General features: G+C 30.1%; 1 protein-coding gene across 3 annotated transcripts; it reads left to right on the plus strand.

The window, feature by feature from the left end:
• The first annotated feature begins 718 nt into the window (after nucleotides 1–718).
• On the plus strand, nucleotides 719–26,051 carry Pino (Pinocchio). Of its 3 annotated transcripts, none has more exons than XM_014423131.3 (4): nucleotides 719–875; nucleotides 23,793–23,953; nucleotides 24,041–24,170; nucleotides 24,983–26,051. In XM_014423131.3, exons 2-4 carry the CDS (start codon nucleotides 23,799–23,801, stop codon nucleotides 25,109–25,111), a joined length of 414 nt encoding a protein of 137 aa, XP_014278617.1. In that variant the 5' UTR covers nucleotides 719–875; nucleotides 23,793–23,798; the 3' UTR covers nucleotides 25,112–26,051. The 3 variants fall into 3 exon arrangements, with proteins under 3 accessions (XP_014278617.1, XP_014278616.1, XP_014278618.1); XM_014423130.2 differs by lacking the exon at nucleotides 719–875 and adding an exon at nucleotides 19,436–19,626; XM_014423132.3 differs by lacking the exon at nucleotides 719–875 and adding an exon at nucleotides 22,209–22,653.

A 26,051-nucleotide genomic window follows, 5' to 3' on the forward strand; every position in this document is an offset into this window, starting at 1 on the left:
TTAATGTAACATTTACATTTCTTTGTTTTTTTTTTAACAATTGATTATGGAGTGGGGGATAGTCTCGTGCAAAAGACACCCCTAACTATTTACAAAGTTATAAGAAAAAAATTAAGACAAAATAAATAGATAAAAATAATAATTCTTAAGAAGAGAGATTTTAAGAGATTTAAAAGTTAATGACAAAAACAATGAAATTTATGGATTTAATAAAATAAATAATTGACTTCTGAGAAGTTTGTCTTTGAAGTTTTTAAAAATTTGTATATACAAAATAAACCATCCACAACACTAAGGAAAAAATAATGACGAAAAGCAAAAATTTTAAATGCGCATATCTCCAAAAATATTCATATATTTTTATTATTGTCCCTACAAAACGGAAAAATTCTAAAAAAACTAAAAAATAGCAAACTAAATTTCTATTGGCCTTTGCATCCAAAGTAAGGAAGTAAGGAAAGTCATATGAGCGGTGTAAGAATATCCCGAATATTGTTTTAAGTCTATGGTAAAAGAAGAAATAACCTAATCAAACACATGTTCTTCGATAGTGTAATGAGTAATGTTAACAAAAGTTCATTTTAATTAATAATTAATATTAACTAACTTAATTATCTCATTAAACTTCAATTTAATCAACTTAAACTCTGATATATTTCCAAGCAAATAAAAGTAATTCAAAAACAGGCATATTAACCACTTTAAAATTCGGATTCGAAGCACATGTTTACAGCTGAAATATCTAAATGAATGATGTTTTTATTAAATTAAAACTAGTTTAAAATAAAATTCAAAACTTTTATAGTTCAAGCTATGAGAAGAATACAACACAAATAAAAAATACAAGTATACCTAGGAAGCTTCAAGAAACATTGGTGAGTCAAACTGATTTATTATCATCGAACTTTAGATATCTTGAAAATGGTTCAGATTTTTCAAGTTGTAAATAGGTGAATCATTATTAGATATGGCTTTGTGTTATCTTTTCACTTACCTAAAAAAAAAAATTAAGTTAGTAACAATATAAAATACAAGAGCTTACCGAATGATGGTTATTATATAGACTTCTTAATAATCAAATATGAAGAAGATAGTCAGGGTTGCGATCAAAAAGAACAAAAATAGTTTAATATTTAGTATTCGACGTTTTGCCCCACTTTGAAGGGCTTCATCGGGGCTAACAAGATACGAAAGCAACTACGAAAATTCAGTAAATGAATAGCAAATGAAATAGTAAGATACAAAAAGGTAATTTAAGGTAGGGTTAATATAATGTAAAAATTAGAGAAAAGAAAATCACATACAAATAAAAGGAAGGAAGAAATAAAATAGTATTTAAAGACTACTACAAAAGGACTACAAATACAAAGAAGGAAGAAATGAAATAGTATTTTATTAATAATATAAAATTATAATAAATAAAACAGTATTTAAAGACTATTTTTTTCTTCCTTCCTTTTATGTGTATATAATTATCTTTTCACTTATTTTTTGCATAATATTAACCCTACCTTAATTTACCTTTTTGTATCTTATTATCTTACTATTTTAAAATTTTCTTAGTTCTCTTTATATTGTTTCTATTGCCCTGAAAAAGCTCTACAAAATGTGGCGAAACGTCGGATAGGAAATAGTTGTAAACTATTTTTGTTCTTTTAGACCACAACCGTAACCATCTTGTTCATATTTGAAATTATACGGTCAATTATCTATATATATAAATAATAAAATTTTTCAATTAATACTAATTACTAATCTAAATGATAATTATCAAGCCTATAGGAACTTATTTTCATACCAAAGTCCTTTAAAACAATAGTCAATGCTTCATGCTACATTTTATGCAACACCCAATATCAGAGCTAGGCAAAAATAAGCTTTGATAAAACTACAAGCTAAAATTAGTATGGAAATAATAATTGTAAATAAATGGTTTATTAATAAACATTGTTTCTATGACTATTTCAGCTTGTAGTTTTATGGCAACTAATATTTTCTCAACATCCATAATATCCCTACAACTTCATATCACACTTGCTAATTAATAATAATAGGTTTATTATCTTTACACAGTCTCATTTCTTATTCATGTGGGTTCGTTTTCAGCACCATATCCATCTGTACTTAACTTCAAAACAGATTATTTTTACATATTACCACGAAATTAAATAACAATTTTATTTATTTATTATAAAATACAGCTTTTCCATACAAATCATCAATTTGTCTTTATCAAAATACCTTCGAATTTTGTTCTCCATATTTCAGGACCTCATGCATAACTATATGTTAATGTATAACTATTTGAAATGTAAATTATCAGTAAATATGGTTCATCATATTTTTTTAAATCTGATTTACTATGAGGTCCAACTGGCTCATGGTAGAAAGATATCAACGACTGAAGTAAACGCCTTTTCAACTTCAAAGATGATATATAAATATAAATCAAAGATGTATTACTATTTATTTTATTTTTCAACCATCGTGATTTTTAATAATAATTACGATGTGTAAATAGCGTTTAGGTATGTGAGTTCCTTGTTTTGAGTTGAGCACTTTCTTGATTAATTCCTATATGTAAAATCCTTGATGCTCCTTATTACGTTACAAATAAACTCATCCACAAAGACCTTAACATCCCATTCGTTGCAGATTTGGCCCAAAACAGATATGGGTCTTTTCATTCCAAACTCCTTACCCATCCTAACCCTTTAATTCTTAATCTTTCATCCTCAACAATCCCTGATAACCCTCCGAGGCGTCTGAAAAGAAGATGGCCACGGGACCTTCTAATTTAAATTAATGCTTGAAGTACGGTAGTACCATTGGTAAATGGGTGGTTCCTTCCCAAGATTTTCAAGTGTATATGTAACATACTACATATTTACCTATAGTATTATTTTGTACAGTTGTAAATTACATTAAATAAATAATTAAAAAAAAAAAGGAGGAAAAGGGTCAAGCTTTGTTCAAGCCAGGAAATTCAGGTACAGCTGGTACCAGCTTAGGCTGTTGACTTCAATGTTAAATTTTTTTAAGGTGCTACATAGACCGTTAGAAACTCATTTTTTGTTCTCTTCCCAAGTTAAATATTTACATTGCATATTTACTTATTGTATTGATTACTTGTACAGTTGTAAATCACATTAAATAAATAAATAAAAAAAAAATTCCTATATAAATTGACTCAAACGACTTCCGCCTGTTACACGAGATTTGACATTGGTTGACCTTATATCTCAGAACGATTTATCACAATCTATACAAGGTATATTATATATTTTATTTCTTTGGTTTCGTAAAAGAGTTAGGACTTAGGTTTAAAGTTTTTTTATATCTTTATTGGAATTTACAACTGTACACAATGATACATTAAGTAAATTTGATGTTATTATGGAGTGATACAGACGTGTAGAGGTACTCATTGGTAGTACTCTAATGACGTTTTTACTCGGAAGTTTGTCAGGAATGGATGAGAAAACAAGGTTAGAAACTAGTGGGTTTGGATGGTTATGGAGTTTATAATGGAATGGATGATACCTGGTTCGGGCTAGATCGGTTACATATGGAACATTAAGATCTTTATATATAATTTATTTGTGACAAAGTAAGGAGCATTGAGGATTTTGGATTGTATGTATTGGATACAAGAGGAATTCGAGGGTTTAGTGGAGCCCCAAAGGTCAACTCCGTATGTTCAGGGCCCTGTTTCATAATGAAAACTAACAGTATTAGTTCAAAATACAAGTATAAAAACAACCTGTTAATTACACTAATACTTTTTTTCCATAATAGGGAGGACTATTAGTGATATTACAGTAGTTAAAAAGTACTAAAGTACAAGTTACTATTGTACAAGTCAGTATAATTGTATTAAGTTAAATGGACAATACTAATAGTATTAGTTTGTACTTTATTATGATAGGCCTTATAGTTTAAAGTTAATTTAAAATCGTCGAAATCTAATTTATAAAATTATTAAGGTTTTTATAGTACTATAAGTTATGATGAACCAAACTGATAGATAATTTCAATTTTATAGAATTATATTTTAGAAATAAACGGACGAATTAACATAAAATAATACATGACTTAAATATGGGGACAAAATTAGTATGATTTCTTATTGGTAATTTCCATGAAACTATATTTTATAATAAAAATACATAAAATTGTTATTTAATTTCGTGGTAATGAGTAAAAATAACTCGTTTTAAAATAGTTAAGAACATATGAATATGTTGCTGAACATCGAAAGCTACAACATGCATAAATAAAAAAAAATAAGAAAGGAGTTAAATAAAGTTAATAAAATTGAATTAATAATAAAAATTAAAACATTCTATTGACAATATAATAAATATTCCACTTATTTTTAAAAAAAATTCTTAGCAAATTCTCCAAGTTTCATCAAAATTTAATTCATTATTCAAATAGTTCTTTTTCCACTTCCGCTCATCTCTATAATCCTATTGATGAGTGAAAACGACAGTGGCCCCGAGACCTTTTGTAAATAGATCTAGTGGAAATATGCCATAGACTAAATTCATTATTCATGAGCATATGTGGTTATAGTGTGCCACTAGCAGCCTGCTAAGGTTTTCAAAAGGTTTGACGCATTGAGCGAGAAAAGCTATGTCCTTTCAAACCTCCACTTTTCTCTTTATCAGAAGTGGTAGTAACTTAATGTGTGCTTAATAATCTTTCTTAACATGAATTTTCTTTAGTATTACTTTTGCTTAACTACATAAGGTATCTATAGGAAGGGGGAATGTATTGTGATCGTGTAAAATTTCGAATTTGAGTCGTACGAAACTGAAATAACGTATTTAAGGTAAATGCTTATGATGTGACAGTAACCTTTTTCGATACAATCGATCGGCAGTGTCACATTATAAAAATCTATATTTCACATTTTTTTCCGATTTTCTCAAAAATACAGGCTACAATACTAGGTTTGAATTTTTAAAACGTATACCACTAAAATACATTCAATTTTCTTTATTTAAAAAAATTCACAGTAATAGATAAATACATAACGAAATTTATGAATTATTACTAGAGGAGGAAAAAGAAAAATTGACACATCCGATTCGAACGGAAAAAACCGAAACTACACGATCTTTCTCGATTGGCTTCGTTAAACTGAAGTATTCTTGGAAGGAACAAAATTTATATTCGTAATTCCCACCTCGAGAAACCTTAAAATATGAATTTTATAGAAATAATAATAATCGACCCGAAGATTCGATGCCGATACTAACAATCGCTCCCCGCATACATCTTTCAAATGACGCTTCTCCAAACTCAAATCTACTAAATCAGTTTTAACGCAATCTTCCCATTTACGCCTCGGGCGTTCACCCGTCATATCAGTGTTTATTAAATTTGTAGGGATCCGTACGTTACTAAACCCTATAACCTTGCACTTCGGTCATCCTCAAGGACAATCTTAAACATAAATTTACACCTCACTATAAGAGGCTATTCTGCCCAGGTCATTAATTACAAATCAAATTACCCTATTTTATCACAATTTTATTAATTTTAAAACTTTTAATTTTATATTAAGTTGACACTATCAACAATCATATAAACGTTAGTCTGTTTATGATATAATAAAGAGTGTTTAGACTTAATGTGGATACCAATTGATTTATTTAAACAATAAATACTAGTCTCAAGAAATTGAAAAGATTATATATAAAATAATTTTTATCATAATTTTCACCTTTCCTAGTCATTAAATTCTCTTTCAAAAATCACTTAATGGCTATAACTTTAGCACGATCCCACCAATTTACACAAAGCGCTTTAAGGGATGTATGTAAGGTAGCAAGTGGAAATTCTGTGATGCGCGCACCGTGCCAGATTTGTTTATTTATTTTTATATTTTCTGCGAATTTGGTGTGAATGAACTTCTTTATTACTACTACTATTGTCCTTAATGGTAACAGATTATACGATTTTGCAATAAAAACAGTTCATCACAAACAATTGTATCAGTGATGTGATAAAAATATTATCAATAGCGCTGTGATAAAACAATCATAAAATAATTAAAATTAAAATAACAGTTAACTGTAATAGTATTGGATTGAAACATGTCACTTCTTTAAAAATATGTCCCTTTAATTTAAATTTCTTCCAACGCCCAAGTTTTCCGCTTAGTCACATATAATAATTAATTAATAATTCACGATCTTATTTGGTTCTTCCGTGCCTGTCAAATTTATGCATGAATAAAAATTATTGAAACGTCCATCCGATTTTGATGAATTTTTATTTAGAGATTTAGCTGGTTAGTTTCCATATGGAACTATACCTATATGGTTATCAAAATAAATTGTAACAAATTCCACCAGATCAATTTTACTCTCTGTCATAAACCTCCACCCTCCTGTACTACAGTATCCTTTTTAAATATCCTACTAACGCCTGGTGAACAGATTCACTACTGAGGACACCATCTTGACAAGAGACTTACTTGGAATTCAAATACAAGACTGAAACGACAAGAAACTGCCCGTGATTTCGATTGCTACAACACCTACTTGACAAACGCTCTAAACTATCCATTCATTACAATAAATTAGTATATACTATGATAATCAGACCAATTTGGAAATACGAAATTGAGCTCTGGGGCTCTACAAAACCATCAAATTCCTCCCGTATCCAATCTAAAGTCCTTGATGCTCCTTATTACGTCACAAATAAAATCATCCACAAAGGCCTTAACATCGCTTTCGTTGCAGATTTGGCCCGAAACATCTGATTCCGTCCTTTACTTTCGATTCAGCACACTAACATTTCGAGAAAAGTTAAGGATAAGTGTCAAATGGATTAGTCTAACAAATCGATACATGTTATCATATAGACATTTTAATTAATTGATATGCGTCTGTTTTGTATATTGTATATTCTTAGTACTAAGAATCCCCATAAATACAAAATTTTGTTCTTTTAAGTAATAAACCCATTAAAAACCGTAACCTTAGAACTTGATCTAGGATTTCTATTATCCTTGAACTTTCTTGGAAGTAAAAGTGTAAACAGCCATGAAGCATTGTGAAAGAATCGATAAATAAAAGGATTTGTAAATAAAGATAGATTTGTTATTCTTATCGACAATAAAAAATATACTAAACATTACTTAATATGTTTAAAACTTATTGCTTATGGGAGCATATAAAAGGCAATTAAAAGAAAAAAATATAAAATTTACTTTGAAAAAAGTCTGCTAAGTTCATTAGTCAGCACAGCTTCCATTGCATTCAAGCTAGATACTTAAGTTAGAGCATTACTATCATCTCAAGGTTTAAGAATACATTACAATACATAAACAGCACATACATTACAATACACATAGCACATACATTACGATATTTTTATTTTGTTAAAAAATTTAATTCAACGTTTTAAAATAAAATTGGAATGAGCCGGTGTGAAAAATGCCCGTTAAGAAAAATACATTTGCGTATAGTGAAGTAGTTAATACAATAAATTATGTTTTGTACCAAACAAATCTTAATATCATATCTTCGTTGGGCGCCAAAAATACATTCGATTTTAGCTACACAAAAAAGGACTTTCTGGGACTTTTTGTTTTCCATTATTCCATAATTTATTAACGTTTACAACTGAATAATAGAATAGCACACCAATTACTACTATAAGTCAGAAAGTTTCGTGCCCACTTTTTTTTTCAGACGTTTCGGAGGGTTATCGGGAATAGATTTAGATGAAAGGTTGCGAACTAGTGGGTTTGCATGAGCAAGAAAATCTGAATTACAGGATATTATATTTATTTAAGAACAAATCTGTGACAAATGGAATATAGATGGCTCCTTGGATTATTGGATTTAGGCTCACGCTCCAAAATACTTAAAGATTGTAGACGGGAGAGCTTTGTTTTTCATGGAGCACCAAACGCCAATTTCGTAAGTCCAAATCTTGAAAGAATATGCATAATAGAAAGGCTAACCTGCCTGGAAAATTGAAGCCAAAAAGATAGGCTTTATGATGAACTATACGGGCATGGTAGAGGAGATAAGTGTATGCATATTTTAGCTTTCGATTTCCAGGACTACATCCGAACAGATGGATTAACGGTTTCAAAACAGATTATTTTAACACATTACTATGAAATTGAATAACAATTATACGTATTTTTTTATCTTGAAACAAGGGGGAGGGTAACCTACAAGAAAAATTGAAGCCAAAAAGATAGGCCTTATGATGAACTTAGTGGGTGTGGTTGAGAAGGGGGAAATAGAAGCCAATAATCGATTGTCTTCTGTTTCAGTTTAAATTACAATGGCAGATGTTCCTATAGTTTGTCGAGTATTATAATAATCGAAATCTATGAGCAGTCTTTTATCGTCTCCTTCTGAAAGAGTTAGGATGGGAAAAAGAACCGGTCTCTCTCATATTTGTGACAAATAAATATGAATTCGGTTCGAATTTTAGTAACGGAATTAGGACTGATTGATATGTTTTAAACTCCGTTGATTCTTGAGACTCTTCTCTCCACAGAAGCCCAGCTGCCATGTTGTGCCTTGTACCAGGTGCAACATGGAACCCCTTTCTACATCGTGACGACCTCTACGGCCGTGATCATCCTTCTTGTACCTCATCAACATAAACATGTTCCATATGACCCAACATCAATTGCAACAACAGGGATAATCGTCATTTTATATTAACGCTATTTTAAATTTATTTATTGGTATTTATAATTTTATTAAATACTAACTGACCTGGCAATGCCTCGAAATTGCTATATTTGAAGGATGTATATCGATTTAATGAACATAATCGATAGTTTGATATTTATTTAGTTAAATGAGACATAAAAATATACTTTATTACAATGATTTGGTAATATATATGCAATGACATTCGTTTTTAGCAACCCAAGAAATAAAGGTTAAAAAAACATTCAACTTTCCAACGGTTCTATTGCGTAAGGATTGAATAAAATTCAGAGGAGTTATGAACTATAATATGTATAACATAGCCTAATAGAATTAGTAATACTTTTTGTTTCTACTTGAGAATTCGGGAATTTCGTTGTTAAAGCCTTCCCATGGTGAACCAGTTATTCAAAAGTTTATTGTGGACAAAGATTCGACTATTACCTTTTATAAACGTAGGTCTAGTAACAGTACCTCCTTGCATGGGACTGTCAGTATTTCTGCCACGTATAGGTTGTAGGCGTACAGATCTTTTCGGCGGCCCCAAAGAATGGATCTTGACACTCCCACGTTGGTTAGTACGCGGCGGCAACTTAGGTAGCTGCCAGGGGTTGGCAAAAAGGACCACTAGGCCCACTTGCCGGACTTGTTCCTCCCACCTGTACCAGGGTACACCGTTTAGTATTTTTAGGCAAAAAACCGAAAGAAAAATATAAATCGTTACTACTTTATTAAATAAACTAACTAATTTGAAAAAGTATGGGAACCATCAGAAATGTTTTTCCGTCTATAGTGTTATAAAGATATAAACGCTGGTGTTCTCTTACGCCCATGAAAGTCTACATTAATAATTTCCTAGACCATTTCATTTACAAACACAAATAAAGACCATCAGGAATAAATTAGGAAAAGAGGTCAAAAACTAAATTTTTGAATGGTAATGGGAATAATAATTAAATAGTAGGGATTTATGGCCAAAGCAACATGTTAAAATTGACGAACAATGGATTATTCTAGGGGTACCCAACCCTAGAAATTAAAAAAACAAATAAGATAAAACAATCCAAAGAATTTAATTTTCTCACAAATCTATCTCGATCAATGTAAGAAGACAATTAAAGGAGAGAAATCCTTGGATTGTGGCAGTCTAACAGCTTTATCTGGATTCTGTTGGCCTAGATTGTGCTCTCAATCCGAGGACCAAGACCTGTTATCATGAACTGCGCAAATTACCAACAGCCGTTAGCTTGTGGTTCATATCAATCAAGAAGAAATCGCTACTAATGTTTTTATATACAACAGTAAAAATACAACTAATACAAATCAAATAAAATTAAAGATGAAGGAATGTTTTTAAAAATACAATGATACGTTCAATAGGTATAGAATATTTTAAGAGTTTTTTTTTTCATTCATTTATTTATTTTATTTTATTTTAGTATGTACGAGATCATTCATCACTATTACCTATTTCCCACAACTGAGTTGCAGATTGTAATATCTATCAATAAATAAAAAAGTATTTAAAAAAAAAAAGGTATAGAGGTCAATTAAAAATAAATAAATACAAATTTAGGGGTAAAAATCAAAAACCATACTAGTAAAAAAACTAAAAAAAAAAATTGGGGGCACCATTAAATATGTTGTTACAGAAATGCTTCTGTCAAAAACACCATAGGTCATAATGTTTAAGACTCAAGATTCGGCTTTATGTCAAGCGAGTCAGATATGTTTCTATAAAGAACCCCACTTGTCAATATTTTAGTAAATTTATTCAACTTATTAGTAATTAGTAACTTTAGTAAATTATTTTATATTAAAATTTCTAGAGTTGTAAGTAGTTTTAACGACAAGGAGCTCCGGATGAAAAATTATTTTTTTTAACGTCTTAAAACAGTCGCCATTTTTTATTGCCCCCTATAAAAAACTTGACAGTCATCAATTTTGACTAGTAATTATACGTAATTTTTATCAAAGTACCTAAAAAGTGGGATGAAATATATGACTTTTTTCTCCTCTTGGGCTACTAGTGTATTTCCTTAATAATTTTTACTTTATTTGTACCGGCTAAGTATAACAGATTCTATCTCGAACCTTGCATATAAAATAGGGTTGCATGCAGCACTGAATGCCATAATGCAGGAACTTAATACATAATATCAAAATTGACCTGAGTCGTTGAACTTCTTGCTTAAATCGATTTTAGGGTCGCTTGGATGGACTTTTTATTCCCAAACTAAAATCTGGAAATTATGTATGAAAGCATAGATCAATTATTGCTGAGATGTAATAACGATCTATTAATATCCTAATGTTACATCTGGGTATTAATACCATGGGTTGACAAAAGTTATTTTATGTGTGGTAATATTTTAACAATTAAATTTTGATTTCATAGTAACTGGAACGATATTTTGAATTTTAAATCCAAAAATCCCACCATTAAAGACTTTTTTGTTAATCTTAACATTTTCCACCACACTTACATAACTCCTAAAATAATATGGAAGAAAGAGGGATATAAATGGAATATTATTGACCTTTAACTTATTTATTTATTAGTTATAACTTATTTATTAGTTTTTAACTAATTTATTTAGTGTCAACATTATTATTTATTGTTATTTTATTTTAATTAATTTCTACATTTATTATCATTTTTTTCTAATAATTTCTTCATTTCAATATGTTCTTACTGAAAGTATCAATTTTGAATAATTCTATAAATTAAAAATAAAACCTGTGAAGTAACCTCAATATTTCTCACAGATCACCAGAAAAGAGAAATATGAGATCTACCAGAGTGGGACCTGGGGTTATCTATATAGAGTGTTAATAAAAAAAAAACAAAAAGGAAAAAAATACAAAGAAAGGACAGATAAATACAAGAATACCATTAGGTTAAGAACTAATGGATTAGGATGGGTAAGGAGTTTGAAATGAAAAGACGCGCATCTATTTCGGGCCTAATCTGCAACGAAAGCGATGTTAAGGTCTTTGTGGATGACTTTATTTGTGACGTAATAAGAAGGAATTTGATGGTTTGGTAGAGCCCCAGAGCTCAATTTCGTATGTCCAAATTGGTTTATCATAGTATATAATAATTGTTTGTAGTGTATGGGAAATTTAGAGCGCTTGTAAAGTAGGTGTAGCAATCGAAATCCACGGGCAGTTTCTTGTCGTTTCAGTCTTGTATTTGAATTCCAAGTAAGTCTCTTGTCAAGATGATGTCCTCAGTAGTGAATCTGTTCACCAGGCGTTAGTAGGATATTTAAAAAGGATACTGTAGTACAGGAGGGTGGAGGTTTATGACAGAGAGTAAAATTGATCTGGTGGAATTTGTTACGATTTATTGTGATTCTCCAGTTTTGACACCATTCTTCAATGGATGTTATGTGTGTTTGTAGAGTTTGTGATGCATTAGTAGGGTCGTTGTTTACAGACAGTACATATGTCATCAGCGTATGTTGTTAGGATTGTGTCAGAGTGGATTGGGGTATCAGCTGTATAAACCGTATAGAGGATGGGACCTAAGATGCGACCTTGAGGAACACCGGCGGGCAGAGAAAAGAGAGGGAATACAGATTTTGAAACTGAAAATCCGTACAGAGCATTTTCCAACCATTTTAATCACACTCTTAATAAGTAACGTAATTCTGCTTTACTTTCGCCTCAATATTGACATTTAAACAAATATGGTGCAGTGCGCGACACAACTTTCAAGTAAATTTATCCAGCTATTTTCGAAAAAAAAAATCTAAAGGCCAGTTTAGGCGAAAATTATGAAGAAATAATTTTTAATTCGCTATACAATTTTAGAGTTTCTTGAGGTTGGGGTAAAGAACAGAAATTGTGTACATTCAATTTTAACGAAAAAGTTGCTGTCACATCTCAGGCATAAATCCGCCTTAAATATTTAATTTCAGTTTTGTATAACTTTTTGTTTTTGAGCTAAACTGGCGTAAACATTCCCAATATAGACAGTATCGAGAAAGAGAATCATATAATTATTTTTATTATCTGAAGTGTATGTACTTAGTTCCCAAAATGATACCATCCCTTACCAATTGAGTGGTTATTTTCAGTGTTTTTTATCATCAGGGTATTGATACGGATTATGTTTGCTTTATTATGAGTTTTTATTGTTTGTATTTATTTTATATTGCTTGGTCTATATGGTTATATTAAAATTATTTCATAAATGAAGTAAAATTATGTATCCAATATCAGATAGCCAATATTTATTTATAAGAGTAATTATTTGTTTAAAATGCAAGCTTTATTATGAAGTGCGGGAAACGACTCACATGAAGACATATTTTGAATTATTTGTACAAGAAGTCATGTTCATTAACAAATAAAATAAAAATAATAATAATATTTATAATTTAGTGAAAGTGAAAAACTCAAACAAACAATATTTATTCGAACGGTTAAAGGTTGAAATAAATACTATTTCTCCTATGTATTAAGAACTAAATATTGTGAGTCGCCTAGTAGTTTCTCTAGGAAAGCAGGTATAGAAAACCCCACTCCAGCCTCTGGACCGGTCTTTATGTTATGTCCGTTGGAATATATAGAACCCTCTTCATTCTGTGAAAGTGTATCTGTCTACACTAGAAATAATTGAACTACATAATATTCCTTCGTCTAGAAATAATAATGGGCAAAATATTCTGAACGATAAACCGCCGGCAAGCCAAAAACCGAAAAAAAAAAGTTTTTTTTTTTTTGGGTCCCAAACATTTGACTAAACTCAGAAACCTTCGCTGACTTATAATATATTCTTCAGAAATTTTTGTTATTTATCACCCCATCTATTTCTAGTCTAGAACAGTTTTTAAATAAACAATTGTTCATAATCCGAGTAAATATTTACAGTTATGAATCAGTACAAAAATACAATGCGTGTTTACAATCTGTTTTTCTTTACGAGGAAGGAAATAAACACATTGCAGATACAGGACAGATAATACTGTCGATGACGTACATAGATTAATAAACGAATTAATGTTAACTATTCTCGAAAGTTTGATATAAACCGACTATCTTTTTGGCAATATTTATCTGCGAACAAAAACCATACATGCTTCCTCGACATCTGTCGATTCCACTGGTCATTTGGAAATCATATGTATCACGATCATTTGTATGATGATTAAACATTCAATTGTGACAAATTTATCATTTATACATGGACAAATCAAGTAATAGCGAACCATTGCCGGGACTAGACTATCAGTATAACAAAACCCGTCTGTGTGCTTCCGTCATCGGTATTGCGGGTATTGTATATTCCTTACCCCGTGTTCATTTCTAAGTTAAATCGATCGAAAAATTATGATTAAAAATTAAGCATTCAAAACTATAAATTAAATGCTAATTAAATAAGTATTGTGTTCAGAAAAAATTAGGAGACGGAAAGGGAGAAAGAAAAATATAAAGACAAAAATGGTGATTAAAATCGTCTCTACGATGGGATTACAACTTTTAAAAAACTGTATTTATTGATATATATTACAATTGATACATATTATAATACTGCCATTGTTGGGCAATAGGTAATAGTGATAACTGATCACATTCATACTAAAATAAAAAAATAAAATAAATACGTACGTGAAAAAAATACGATAAAATCTCTCTATAATTATATATAATCATAAGGATAAAAATCAAACTATGTACGTTAAAAGAAAAAAAAATATTAATAACAACAATAATAAAATAAAAATAATTACTAAGTCACATTTGTACTTTCATATACAATATTTATACTATCGACCTGAGGATCCCAAGCTAACTCTGTCCCCCCAAGTATGAAGGGGTAGAGCAGGGCTCTTTGAGATCGCAGCGCATCCCTCTCACCGCGGTATTGGTAATGAGGCAATGGAGGCTGAGTAAGTGCACTAAAACCGCAAACGCTTAACTTGATTTTACAATGGCCACTGCCGTTTCAACCTTCGAGTCGGATTGTAGGGATGTGTGGAGTTGGATAAGGATTAGGATTAGAAAGATTTACATCGAATTCTGAGAATTTAGGGATTCTCAAGTAGTATATAAATATAAGTGGAATTAATACTAAGAGTATATTTTTAATCCGTAGAAAAATAAATAATTACTACATATATTGTAAGCATTTAATTCCACTTAGCGATAAACGTGACTAGACAAATTAAAATTTTAAAAAATATGGTTTAAAAAATTTCACATAATGTTTTTTATGGAGACTAAGAATAAGATAATTTCAAATTGGTTTTGTTTAGTTAAAGAAGCAATAAATTTTGCACAAATACTAATGAAAACATCTTAATTTATTTGATTTTTAACAATAATATAAATATTTTAAAAATAAATCTTTTTTAAAATATCTATATTTATAAAAAGAGAATGGTTGAATCTTTGTCTAGAATAAACTTTTGAATTACTCGACCGATTTACGTGCAATTTTATAAGTACAATTTTCAAAATGTTCCCTTTCGCCATGGGAAGGTTCAAAGATAATGAAATCCCCGGATTCTCCAGAAGCAAAAAAGTTATAAACAAAATTAAGCGGTAACGTTCGGGGGTAAAGTAAGACAATAATTTTTTTTAGAAATGACCATTTCATATTTGTTTTTAGCTTTGTCTCAAAGTACCAAATACCATTTTTCAAAGAAATTAAAAATTAGAAATTTTACACCTCGATTTTTTCGGAGGATTTTTTAAACCAATACCTCAACTTATAAAAAACTATTGAATTTACAAGGAAGAAATATGGGCTTCAAATAAAGGAGAGATTTTTAAATGTTTTGTTTCAACCTTTATTTCCTGTGATGTTAAAAACGAATATCATTGAATTTATTGGTTTCAATTTATGTTACCAAACCATAATAATAAAGTAGGATATGTTTAATTTAACTAAGTACATAAATTTATAACCAACTATTAATTGTGTTTATTAATTCTATATACATCCTCAAATATAACAATAGCGAAGCACTGACCGGTCAGCTAATTAATTTATATAGTTTAGATATAAAAGCCTAATGAGAAATGACCTAAGTAAATAAACAGCTGGAAATAAGCAGAATTTAAAATAAATTATCACAAATATTTTCAGGATTAATATGTTTAAAAATATATTTTAATATTTTGATTCGGGTTAAGATGAAAATGAGCAATAAAATAGGCCGAAACGTAACATAAATGTGATATATATTTATGTATTAATAAAAAAAATTGTTATGTAATTATTATATAATTTTATGTTAAAACATAGGATTAAGGTTTATTCTTTAGTATTTTTTATTCATATTTAATAATAAAAAAGTATTTAAAGCAATATATCATCCAGAACATTACGAATTAGGAAAAATACCAAAGAAAATTCTAATCTAGTTTCTCTTCAGTCTTTCTATTGTGTTTTCGATGATCCTATTTTATTTTCCATTCTTATAGGGCATGAGCAGTAGTGAGTTTAGGGAAGGGGAGAGCGAAGGGAGAGAGTGCCCAGGACCCCACGCCATAAAAAAAAATGAATTAATGACTCATACATTAAAGCCGAATTTATAGTTTAAGAGGGCCCTGGACTCCCCCTCTTCGTAGATGATAATCCATAGTTCCTAAGCCCTACAGTAGCCCCCCACCAATAAAGGGATGGGGCATCCAATCCCCTAGGGCTACCAAGGTCTAAATCAATAACTGGGTACGAGGTTGTATTAAGAAATCTATCGGTGTATTTAATTCTTCTTTAAATCCTTTGTTTTTGCTTTGGAATACATCAAGTCAATATTACTATCGTTCATTCATTTCATATCATTCACTGCACCTTTGGACCTAATATCAAAGATTTTTTTTTAATTTGGCAGTCGTTCCATTGTTAAGAGATTTGAAAAATTAAAAATTTAGAGATATGCCCACTTGTTTTTGAATTGAACATCAGCAAAGGTATCATAAATGGGGTAAAAAAACAGAGAACTGCTGTATAATATTCCCTAATTTAGCAAGAGATATTGGACAGCGATAATTTTACAGGATATACTTGTTTATAGAATTTATAATAAGACAACATTTATTAAAAGCTAATTTAAAATTTCTGAAAGAATTCTCAGATTTGGAAGAAGATAGTTAACCGTATGAAGTAGGTTATAGGAAGATAGCCCGGGTGGCGGTCAACAAAGGTATCAAAATAGTATGAGAAAACTATTTATTGTAAACCAAATTTTCATCCACTTTGCAGGGCTAGATGAAAACAAGATAAAAACATTTTAGTTTTTTCTACTATTTTGGTACCTTTATTGACAGCCACCCAGACTTCCTACAATTCTCAGCTTTATTCCTTGAACATATAGTATTGTTGTGGATCACATGGCAAAATATTAACGTGATATGGAAATGGCTTCATTGTTAAATAAATTAAAAGCTACATTTTCACATTAATTATTACAGCAATGCTAATAGTTGAGTTTTCTTGAAAAAAAAAAAAATGGTTCGAACTAAATAACCAATATACGATAGTGAATTTGTAATAATTCTTTCAATGTTCAATTGCTATACTTTTGTTTTGTTTTGTTTTTTTTGACCAATAGTTGGTATGCTCGAAATCTTTTATTAATTCGCATGCCCAAATAGTTTAAAAGTAAGCAGTTGTATCAACCCAGTTTTTATAAGCAGCTTTTAAAAAATAAACCGTAAAATGTATCTTCATTACTCAAGCGAATAAACACGATGCATCGATTCAGAGGAACAGGACAGCTGATAGAGATAAAAAGATTATGAAAACATTCCCACAGAAAAACTGAGTAAACAAAGATTATCTCAATTTTCTCATAATTAATCTCTCGAATTTCAAAGTTCCCTGCCGAATGAATAATAAAATAATTCCATTGTAATTTTATGGTTTTATTATCACGTACGCCTAATAATTTAAATTTTATAAAATGTTTGCGTATTTATATTAAGGACACTTCGATGTGATAAATGTTGAAATATAACAAAAATAAAGAAGTAAACCTTTGATACAATATATGATTTATTATGATAAAAAAGGTTTGACTATCAACAAAAATAATTAGAAGGCGTTATTTTATCAACAAAGAAGGGGATCAGGAGAAAATAACACAAATTATTTCTAACTTAATACCATAATAAGATTTATTTGATCAAAGTTTAAACCAGAATAATACGATATTGGGACAATTCAACTTAAAAATAATTGTAATAGCCGCAAAAATTCAGTTATTTAGTTTAAAAGTGATTTTAAAAATCAAAATAGTAAAAACATTTTTAAAACAAGAAGTAGCATTAAAAAATAAAAGAAAACAGTATTCCCAATGCGTATTTCTTTTTCCTAAAATATATTTTTTCATTTAAGCGCTCTCATAATTTAAAAGAGTGAACTTACTAGTAAGTTTATTGTCGTGTACACGCATTAAATATAAAAAACCAATTATTCTAGGACAATCATAAGCAAAGACAATAGAAAACATAAAACTATTCTACAAGGTTGTCTATGTATGAATTTATTTATGAGAAAAAGTACATAAAATTACTCTTTCTAAATTAATAATTCAAGCATAAATCAAACAACACAATACATTTTTTTTTTCACTTGTCATGATAATGTCAAATGAATTTAATCACGAAAACTTAATTAATTAAAAATTAATGAAATCTATATTTATTACTCTGCAATCTAGTTGTAAGAGATTAGACACTTAATGGAGGGGATATTAAACACTAAAATAAATTTAAAATATATTTACAACAAACTATTCACTTAAAAATCTTTTTAAAAAATTAATCAATGATGGAATCATTCTCTGAAAATTTGTAACGATAGCCTGTGTTAAGTACACTTCTTTCCTCCAACTACTAAACATCTAATATGAATAAAGAAAAAAAGATAAGAAAAAGAAAAGTTTATTCAGTAAATTAAAAAAAAAAGTCAACAGTTAGCTGTTCTGTTGGTAATGGCGTCAATTTTGATTTAATTAAAGTTTTTAAATGATATCAGAATCCCGATAAACCGTCTCGGTCGAGATCAAAACACTGTCGGTTAATCCGGAGTGAATATAAACAAACTAATATATTAGGTAAAATTCAAAATGTAAAAAACAGTTAATATATAGGTGATTTTTATTCATTCATACTTATATGATAAATTTAAATCTAATTGATTAATTTAAAGTAATGATAGATACAAGATTCAATTTAAACGTAAAAACGAAAAATTTGAAGTTTTTAATAGCAGTGTTGAAGTAAGTTATTTTGAACTTGATCTTTAACAGTACTTTATTGATTTATTTATTTTCTTTTTACTGCCAGTTAATCCGGAAAGCCAGTATTGGCTAAGCGGGGTTTAACTGTACGTAGAAAACCCGCGGTTTTGAACATTCAACAGACTAGAGTGGAAACTTATAGAATTGGCGGGAAATACAATGACAAACTTCACTTGCATTGAACAAACTCAATTTTCTCCTATGCATTTTATGCATCACGGTTCGCTTTTCTAACATCATTCACGCGTTACAGTGATGACTACTTTTACAGTCGCTCATAGATAAGGTAGATGTTTTATGGTCAAATTTATGAGCCACGAAATAAAACAAGAGACGTCGGTCTCGGCAAACAGCTAGCGTTACGTTGAGCGGACGACGGAGCACGCCAACTGCAGGTGATTGCAAGGCGCGATCCCATTGGTCCACCTCCCTCCCCACCACCGAGCCCCCTATATATATCCAATCAGGGGCCTCGTTTTGAGTTTAGTCTTGAGTGAGCTAGTGTCGAAGATTGAGTTGGTCCTCTTTGTCGGCACATCAGTCCAGTCATTTTAGGGGTTTGTTCCTATTTGGAAATAGTCCTCCTTTAGAACTGCGACCCGCATTTTTTGGTGCTTTATCGCCGAACTTTTTCCTTTTGGATTTCTCACATAAATAAACAGGTGAGTGGAAGCTTATAATCACAAGTTATATTGTAGTGTCAATATGTTAAACATTTACTCAAACAATTTAGACTTAACAAAACAATTTAGTGTATGTTTCAATTAGTACGACTTGAAAAACGTTCTTTAACAGACTCATACGATTTAAAATAAAAACGCGAGTTCAAATACCAATCCTTCATTATAAAACTCAACTCACTGAATTACTAAATACTTAATCCTAAAAAGTTTCAAAGTGTATCGCCTTTTAAATAACTTTAATCCCATTTTCTAGGTAATGAGGACGAATTACAAAATGCCTTTTCGTCACACCATTTTTAATCTTATCAAACTTAGAAATAATGTTCTCACAAACAAACAATTAACTATCCATTATAGATTAACAGAAAAATAAACAAATATTCAAAAGTTAGGATAAATTGTTTAATAAATCTATTGTTTAAATTATCATAAACAAAAATAAATGGATTTTATTAAATTAAAAAATAATTTTTAAAGTCATTATATATGAGAAAAACATTTTGAGTTGTTTTACGATCAAAATATTTTTATTAAACAATATTATTCAGTTAATCAAATCTTACAAGGACAGTGGTACACGGATAAACGTTGCTTAAGATGTGTTAGCTCTTACCTCCGAAAACAAAAATTATTGTTCGATTCTAGAGATATGTCGAAAGAATTCTTGTAGTAAAAAAAAAAAATATAGATATCTTACAAAATATTTAATATGATAAGTCTTTAGAATGATGTATTTTTTAAGACTCAAAATTGTACTATGATTTTTTTTGGGCTTAAGTGGTATCTCGCTTAAAGCGAGGATAAGTTGAGCTGTGAATCAATCAGTTAATTTAAGTAAACTACTAAGGACAAAGATATCAGGGAATCTAAAATAGGTGTATAAGAAAAAATAAAAAAGTTAAGGAATTTAAAAAGGGAACTCAGTCCAACATTATATTTTTCATCCCTATTTCATCATATACATTGTATTTTCGATCCCTCATTTATCAAGTTGTCAGTTATTTATAAATATAGAGATAATAGTTTTTCCTTTTGATAGAAAACATTTCAAAACATAAAGAAGGGACTTTCACATTTCCCTTTTTTATAAACAGCCGGGAGTGAAAATCACAAACTTTCGCTAGCTGGAAGAAAGTAGGGCATAGAGTCTGTTTGTAAACAGGAGTGTCATGCAGCGCCTTGACAGCCTCTATGACATTATGTCATAAGTTTTCCCCGACCTAGTTTGCCATGCCAAGGAGTACAAGAAGAGGATCCCACTTCAGCCGTCGGAGCCCTATCAAGGACTCTTTCGACATCTGGGAATCCCGGGTGGTCGGGGAAACTGGAGGTTCGTCCTTATTTCTTCTGGTTCAGGAACAGGTTCTTGTAATCAGTTCTCAGAAGAGAGAAGAAAAAAAAACAACAAAAAAACAAAGCTGCTCTATGTAGATAACATCTACCACACAGAGATCCAGCTGTTCAACTATGTTGTAAAACGTTTCAAATTCTTTTTTTAATTATGAGTGTTATATAATTATTAAATTAAATAATCCCTTATCTTGTATTAAATAATTTATAATTCAAGTTGAAGGTTCATTCAGTCACATGAATTGATTAATCGAATAAATTATTTGAGGGACATTCTTAATCAAGTACCCGCATCCATCATTCAAACCAATTGAACTTACTCCTCTGTCCATTAATCAAGTAGAATTGTTATCGAGAATACAAAAAAAATAACCTCAAGGGTTAAAAATAGAATGCCTAGAGTACAAAATACAAAGTCCAATAGCCAAAGAGCTCGAAGACCTCCTGGAAAAGATCATTAACTACTTGCATAACCACAAAGGGAAAGCCTCGAAATATAATGAATTTTCCTGCTGTCCTAGATCTATCGACAGTGCCCCTGGTATCGGATCAGACCCTTCAGCCTCCAAGGATAGCTTCGACCTCTTTGCTCAAAAGGTAAAGGATGTTGCCCTTTGCCCCTCTCCGCTTCACACAAGGTCGCCTAATAATCATATAATACTCCTTTCATATTTATTATTCTACAGCGCCTATATCCGTTCCTTTTGTATTTGAAATTTAAAATAGATCTTTGTTCTCTTGTTTCATTTCCATTCGTATATCTCACAATCAATAAACTATTAAGTATTCTTTTCAGCCTGGATGTACTCAAGTCATTCGGTGTATGAGTGAATATAAATAATAAGTAAAAAATTTTGAAAACTAATCTATCTAAATGGAGTTTATAAGCAATTTTACACTCCTTATAATGACGTCTTTGGTTCAACTATGATACGATATAAGGAAAACGGGATCATTTAACGAACGATAAGATACCAAAACGCAAATAATGTTATAATTCGTTTTAAATCAAAAGATATTTTACCAGGACTTTGAACATGAGATAAAATAAATTAAATCTCGTTCTTTGGTTAAACATTTTACTTTCTTATCTCGTCATTTCTTTCGATTAGAAACGATTAGATAAGACTCGATTGTGGTCTTGTAAAAACAAAACCACTCTTCTCAACAAGTTATTCAATTCATATTCAGAAGAGAACGCCATCACATTTAATAAAAGATTATCTTTGCTATCTGCTCGGAATGAACAATAGAAAATAGGTTTATTTCGCAGAGGCTGATTATACTCGTACAGTCGAAAATGGCATAACAAAACCTGCAATATTGAGGTCAGTTATAAGTGGCACAGAGATAGGAATATATTGCAGTATATTTAGTGGGAAATATCGAGCGGTTAGAACTGTGTGGCGCCGCCGCTTTGGCTGCCCTACAGGTCTGGTCATTCTATCGTACGGACAGAAAACATCGGTCCAGGGTCAACTACCGAAGGGGAGTCAGGGGTTCTTCTTTGACTTGACAGGGGTTCTCCAGGCCTAGTCGTATCCTGTGGGGGCAAAAAAAGATCTAGTGTGTAACGTCTATAGATAAAAGGTTCCTAGAACTCCAACTCTACGTCCTTTCTCACGGTACAAACTGAAAGCCGTTAAATTCCAACAGGTTGGTGATTTTATTATTTATTATAGATTAACAGCAATAAGTTCGTTTATAGTATATTCTTATCGGATTTGAAATTACTAAGCTCTCATCTGACGCTGAACGCCCGTTTTTTCCCAACGGGATAGTAACTTCGGTTGCATAATTGACTTTTGATCCCCTTACATAAACAAAACAGATATGTTTCCATGGACAATAGTCAAATATATAATAAAAACAGCTGTTAATATAGTGCTTTTGTCAGAAGTAATTTCATCGATGAAGTAACAGGATACCGGAAAAAGCCAATAAGATTACATTATACCAATTCACGTGGGTTTGGAATCATTCATTTCGTTTTGCATGTTACAAGGATGAAGTTTAAAATTAAAAACAATAATTTAAACAAATTTTCAATAAACTCGAAAAAACAATTTCACTTATTTATTTTAACATCAATACATTAATAAGAAGTAATTTAATTTGTATAAAGCCAAATGTAATAACATTTTTCTATGGTTTAAGACAAAAGATTAAAATAAATAATAGTTCTATAAAATATAAAAATAAAATCAGGCAGTTTTGATGGCTTCAAAGTATAACTATAAAGAATTGATGTTTAAACGATTATCTTATAATCGCAAGGAGGAAAAGCAATAACAAAACATAAAACTCAAGGTTGCCTTTGAGGACAATCGCTAACGATTAACTCCCATAAATAGATAAAACAATCGATTATTGTTTAAGAGTAATGCAATACAGAAAAACGTTCAACTTCACAATTTTTTTTATTCAATACTCAATTACACCTTTGAATGATTTTTTAATTGAGTTAGTCATGAACATAATAAACTAAGATAAATAACAAATCATAAAATATGTGATTCCTTGAAATCTTTTTGGTAAAACTGAAATTGGTGTGACGAAGATTAAGGTCATACATTTGACCCCGCCAGTGGCGGCCATGCACTTGAACCATGAACTCAAAATAGAACCTTCTAACCACAAAGGACAGTTTATTTTCGACTAGGAAAAAAAAAGACTGAACAAAAATAATAGTTTTATTTTTATTTATACTGAATTTAAATTATTGTTATAAACTTTGTATTAATTAATTACAAAATAACAAAAATCTATAAATAAATGTCTTTCTTATGTTACAGGAGAAAATGTCTCTCGCCAGTGTTCACCCAGCCAGTGGCCTCAACAACAGGAGTGAAAGTTTCAGCTCTGTCTGCTCATTGGATGATTTACCAACCTACTTCACCTCTGAAGCAGTCCTCTCTATTGAGGAACTGAGGCTTCAGCTCAACTCCTGTTTTACGTAAGTTATCCACACCCAGTCTCTCTATAATGGAGTTTATGAGAGAGGAAATGGCATTATTTTCTAACATGCCTTGTCTCTCTTCAGGTGTGGTGTATCCTGGCACGAGGAACATGTTTCCTTAGATTGCGAAGAGTGTGGTGGATACTCCCTCGAGAGGCCTTGCCCCATCTGTGACGGTCACTGCTCTTCAATGTGGAAGAGGGACCTTACAATGGTGATTATTTTTTTAATTATTTAAATATTTATGATTAAGTATGAAAATATTTTCATTAAATATGCACTACCAATTAGATTATTTTTATAATAGATCAAAACAGAAGTCATGAGTTTTTTATTTCACAGATAATTAACCAGTTGTTGTTGCTCTGACTTAAACGTTATTAGTAATTACTGTCAAATTGCATTATTGAACTCAATGCATAAAAAGTAATTTTAAAAAAGTTATTGTATTTCATGTGGTAACATAAAATACCTAATGCAAAAAAAAAAACACAAGAAATGATGGTCCTTCTATATTAATATGTTTTTTCAATAAAGTTCAAAATATTATTTTTTTTTTTAAATTAAGAAGTAACTGTTTTGAAGGAATTTTTATTTATAAACATAAGTTTATAAAAATTGTTAGTCACTTGTTAAATGAAAATTAATCATTAAAAAAAGTTTCAATGATATTTTTACTTTCTGAAAATAAAAATTAATTAGTAATCGAAACTCTTTTGAAACAAAACTTAATTGTTATTTGCAGTCCCACCTAAAAATAAATATAAAACTTCTCACTAAATGTGCTAAAATCCTTGGCTACATTGGGACTTAATATTGATAATTATATATTATGTTACATATCACTAATTATTATGTAAGGCTAATGATCAACAATATTATGCCAGAAAAGTCGACTGGTTATTTATTCACTGTGATTTGAAACACTTATGACTTGTTTTAAAAATATTACTTAAATCTTTACTATCATAGTATTAATTTCATTATTTATGCATTACTAATAATGTTCTTTTCCTTTCGTTACAGTCCCATGCTTGCGGCAAAGCCAGGTGGCAAGGCAGCTGCAGCCTTAGTAAGCCCTGTTCTCTCTTATCGAATTCCGAAGACGAGGCGAGGCTGTGTAGCCGACTTGAAAAACTGACTGCTTCTTCCTAAACCCACTTCCTACTCTTTATTACGGAAAGAGAAAAGTTTAGAAAAATTATATGTCTTTCATCAGCTTTCCAATGCATTAGAGACCTATCAAGTCAAAAATTACAGAGAGCAGTTAATTGTATACTTAAGCTTGAGAAATCTCATAGTTTTTTAAGTGTATAAAGTTTTCTTTTTACTGTAAAACCTTTTGATGCATTTATAAATTAGCAATTTGTACATTTGATAGGAACTCTATATCCTTAGACATATAACAGAAGATAGATAGTTGCAGAGAATTAGTTTTATGACGGAGTTTAAAACTGCAAATTTTAATGTATTGTTGCTCTGCGGGCTGTCATGATGTCTATTAGGTGTATCGTATTTATTAAAGTATTAATAAAAGCATTAGATAGAATCGGATTCCGAAAAAATGTAATTTATTACATAATGTACTGTTAATTATTTCATGCTATTATTAGAACAAAAAACATATTGTAAATATCTGTAGCGCATACAAAATATTATAAATAGTTAATTGATCATAAACTTTATCGAACTGTTATACGGAATCCATTTGTGTAAATGTGGACGAATGAATGTTAATTGGACTGAGTGTCTAGTCCATGTAAGACTTATTTTATTTTAGTTGTTACCATAATTGTGGCAATTCAGTTTATACAAATGTTTTATACTTCAGTAGATTAGAATTATTTAATTAAATTCTAAAAATAATATTTTGTCTTAAATTTATTTTTCATGTTCATTTTCTGGTTAGTCATGTTTTTTTCATGTGTTGTTTTTTAAAATGTATTTATTACTCTGGAAAAAGCATCATTGCAATATTAAAACCCATCTATTTTTATTATTATTATTTTTTTTTTTTTAGTACATCTATGTTTTTTACTAAGGATATTAAAAATATTTCTTGTACGACAGAAAAATAAATGAAAATGCAAGATTA

This window comes from Halyomorpha halys, unplaced genomic scaffold, assembly GCF_000696795.3.
Source record: "Halyomorpha halys isolate HHAL.00 unplaced genomic scaffold, Hhal_1.1 Scaffold407.1, whole genome shotgun sequence".
NCBI classification, from domain to species: Eukaryota; Metazoa; Arthropoda; class Insecta; order Hemiptera; family Pentatomidae; genus Halyomorpha; species Halyomorpha halys.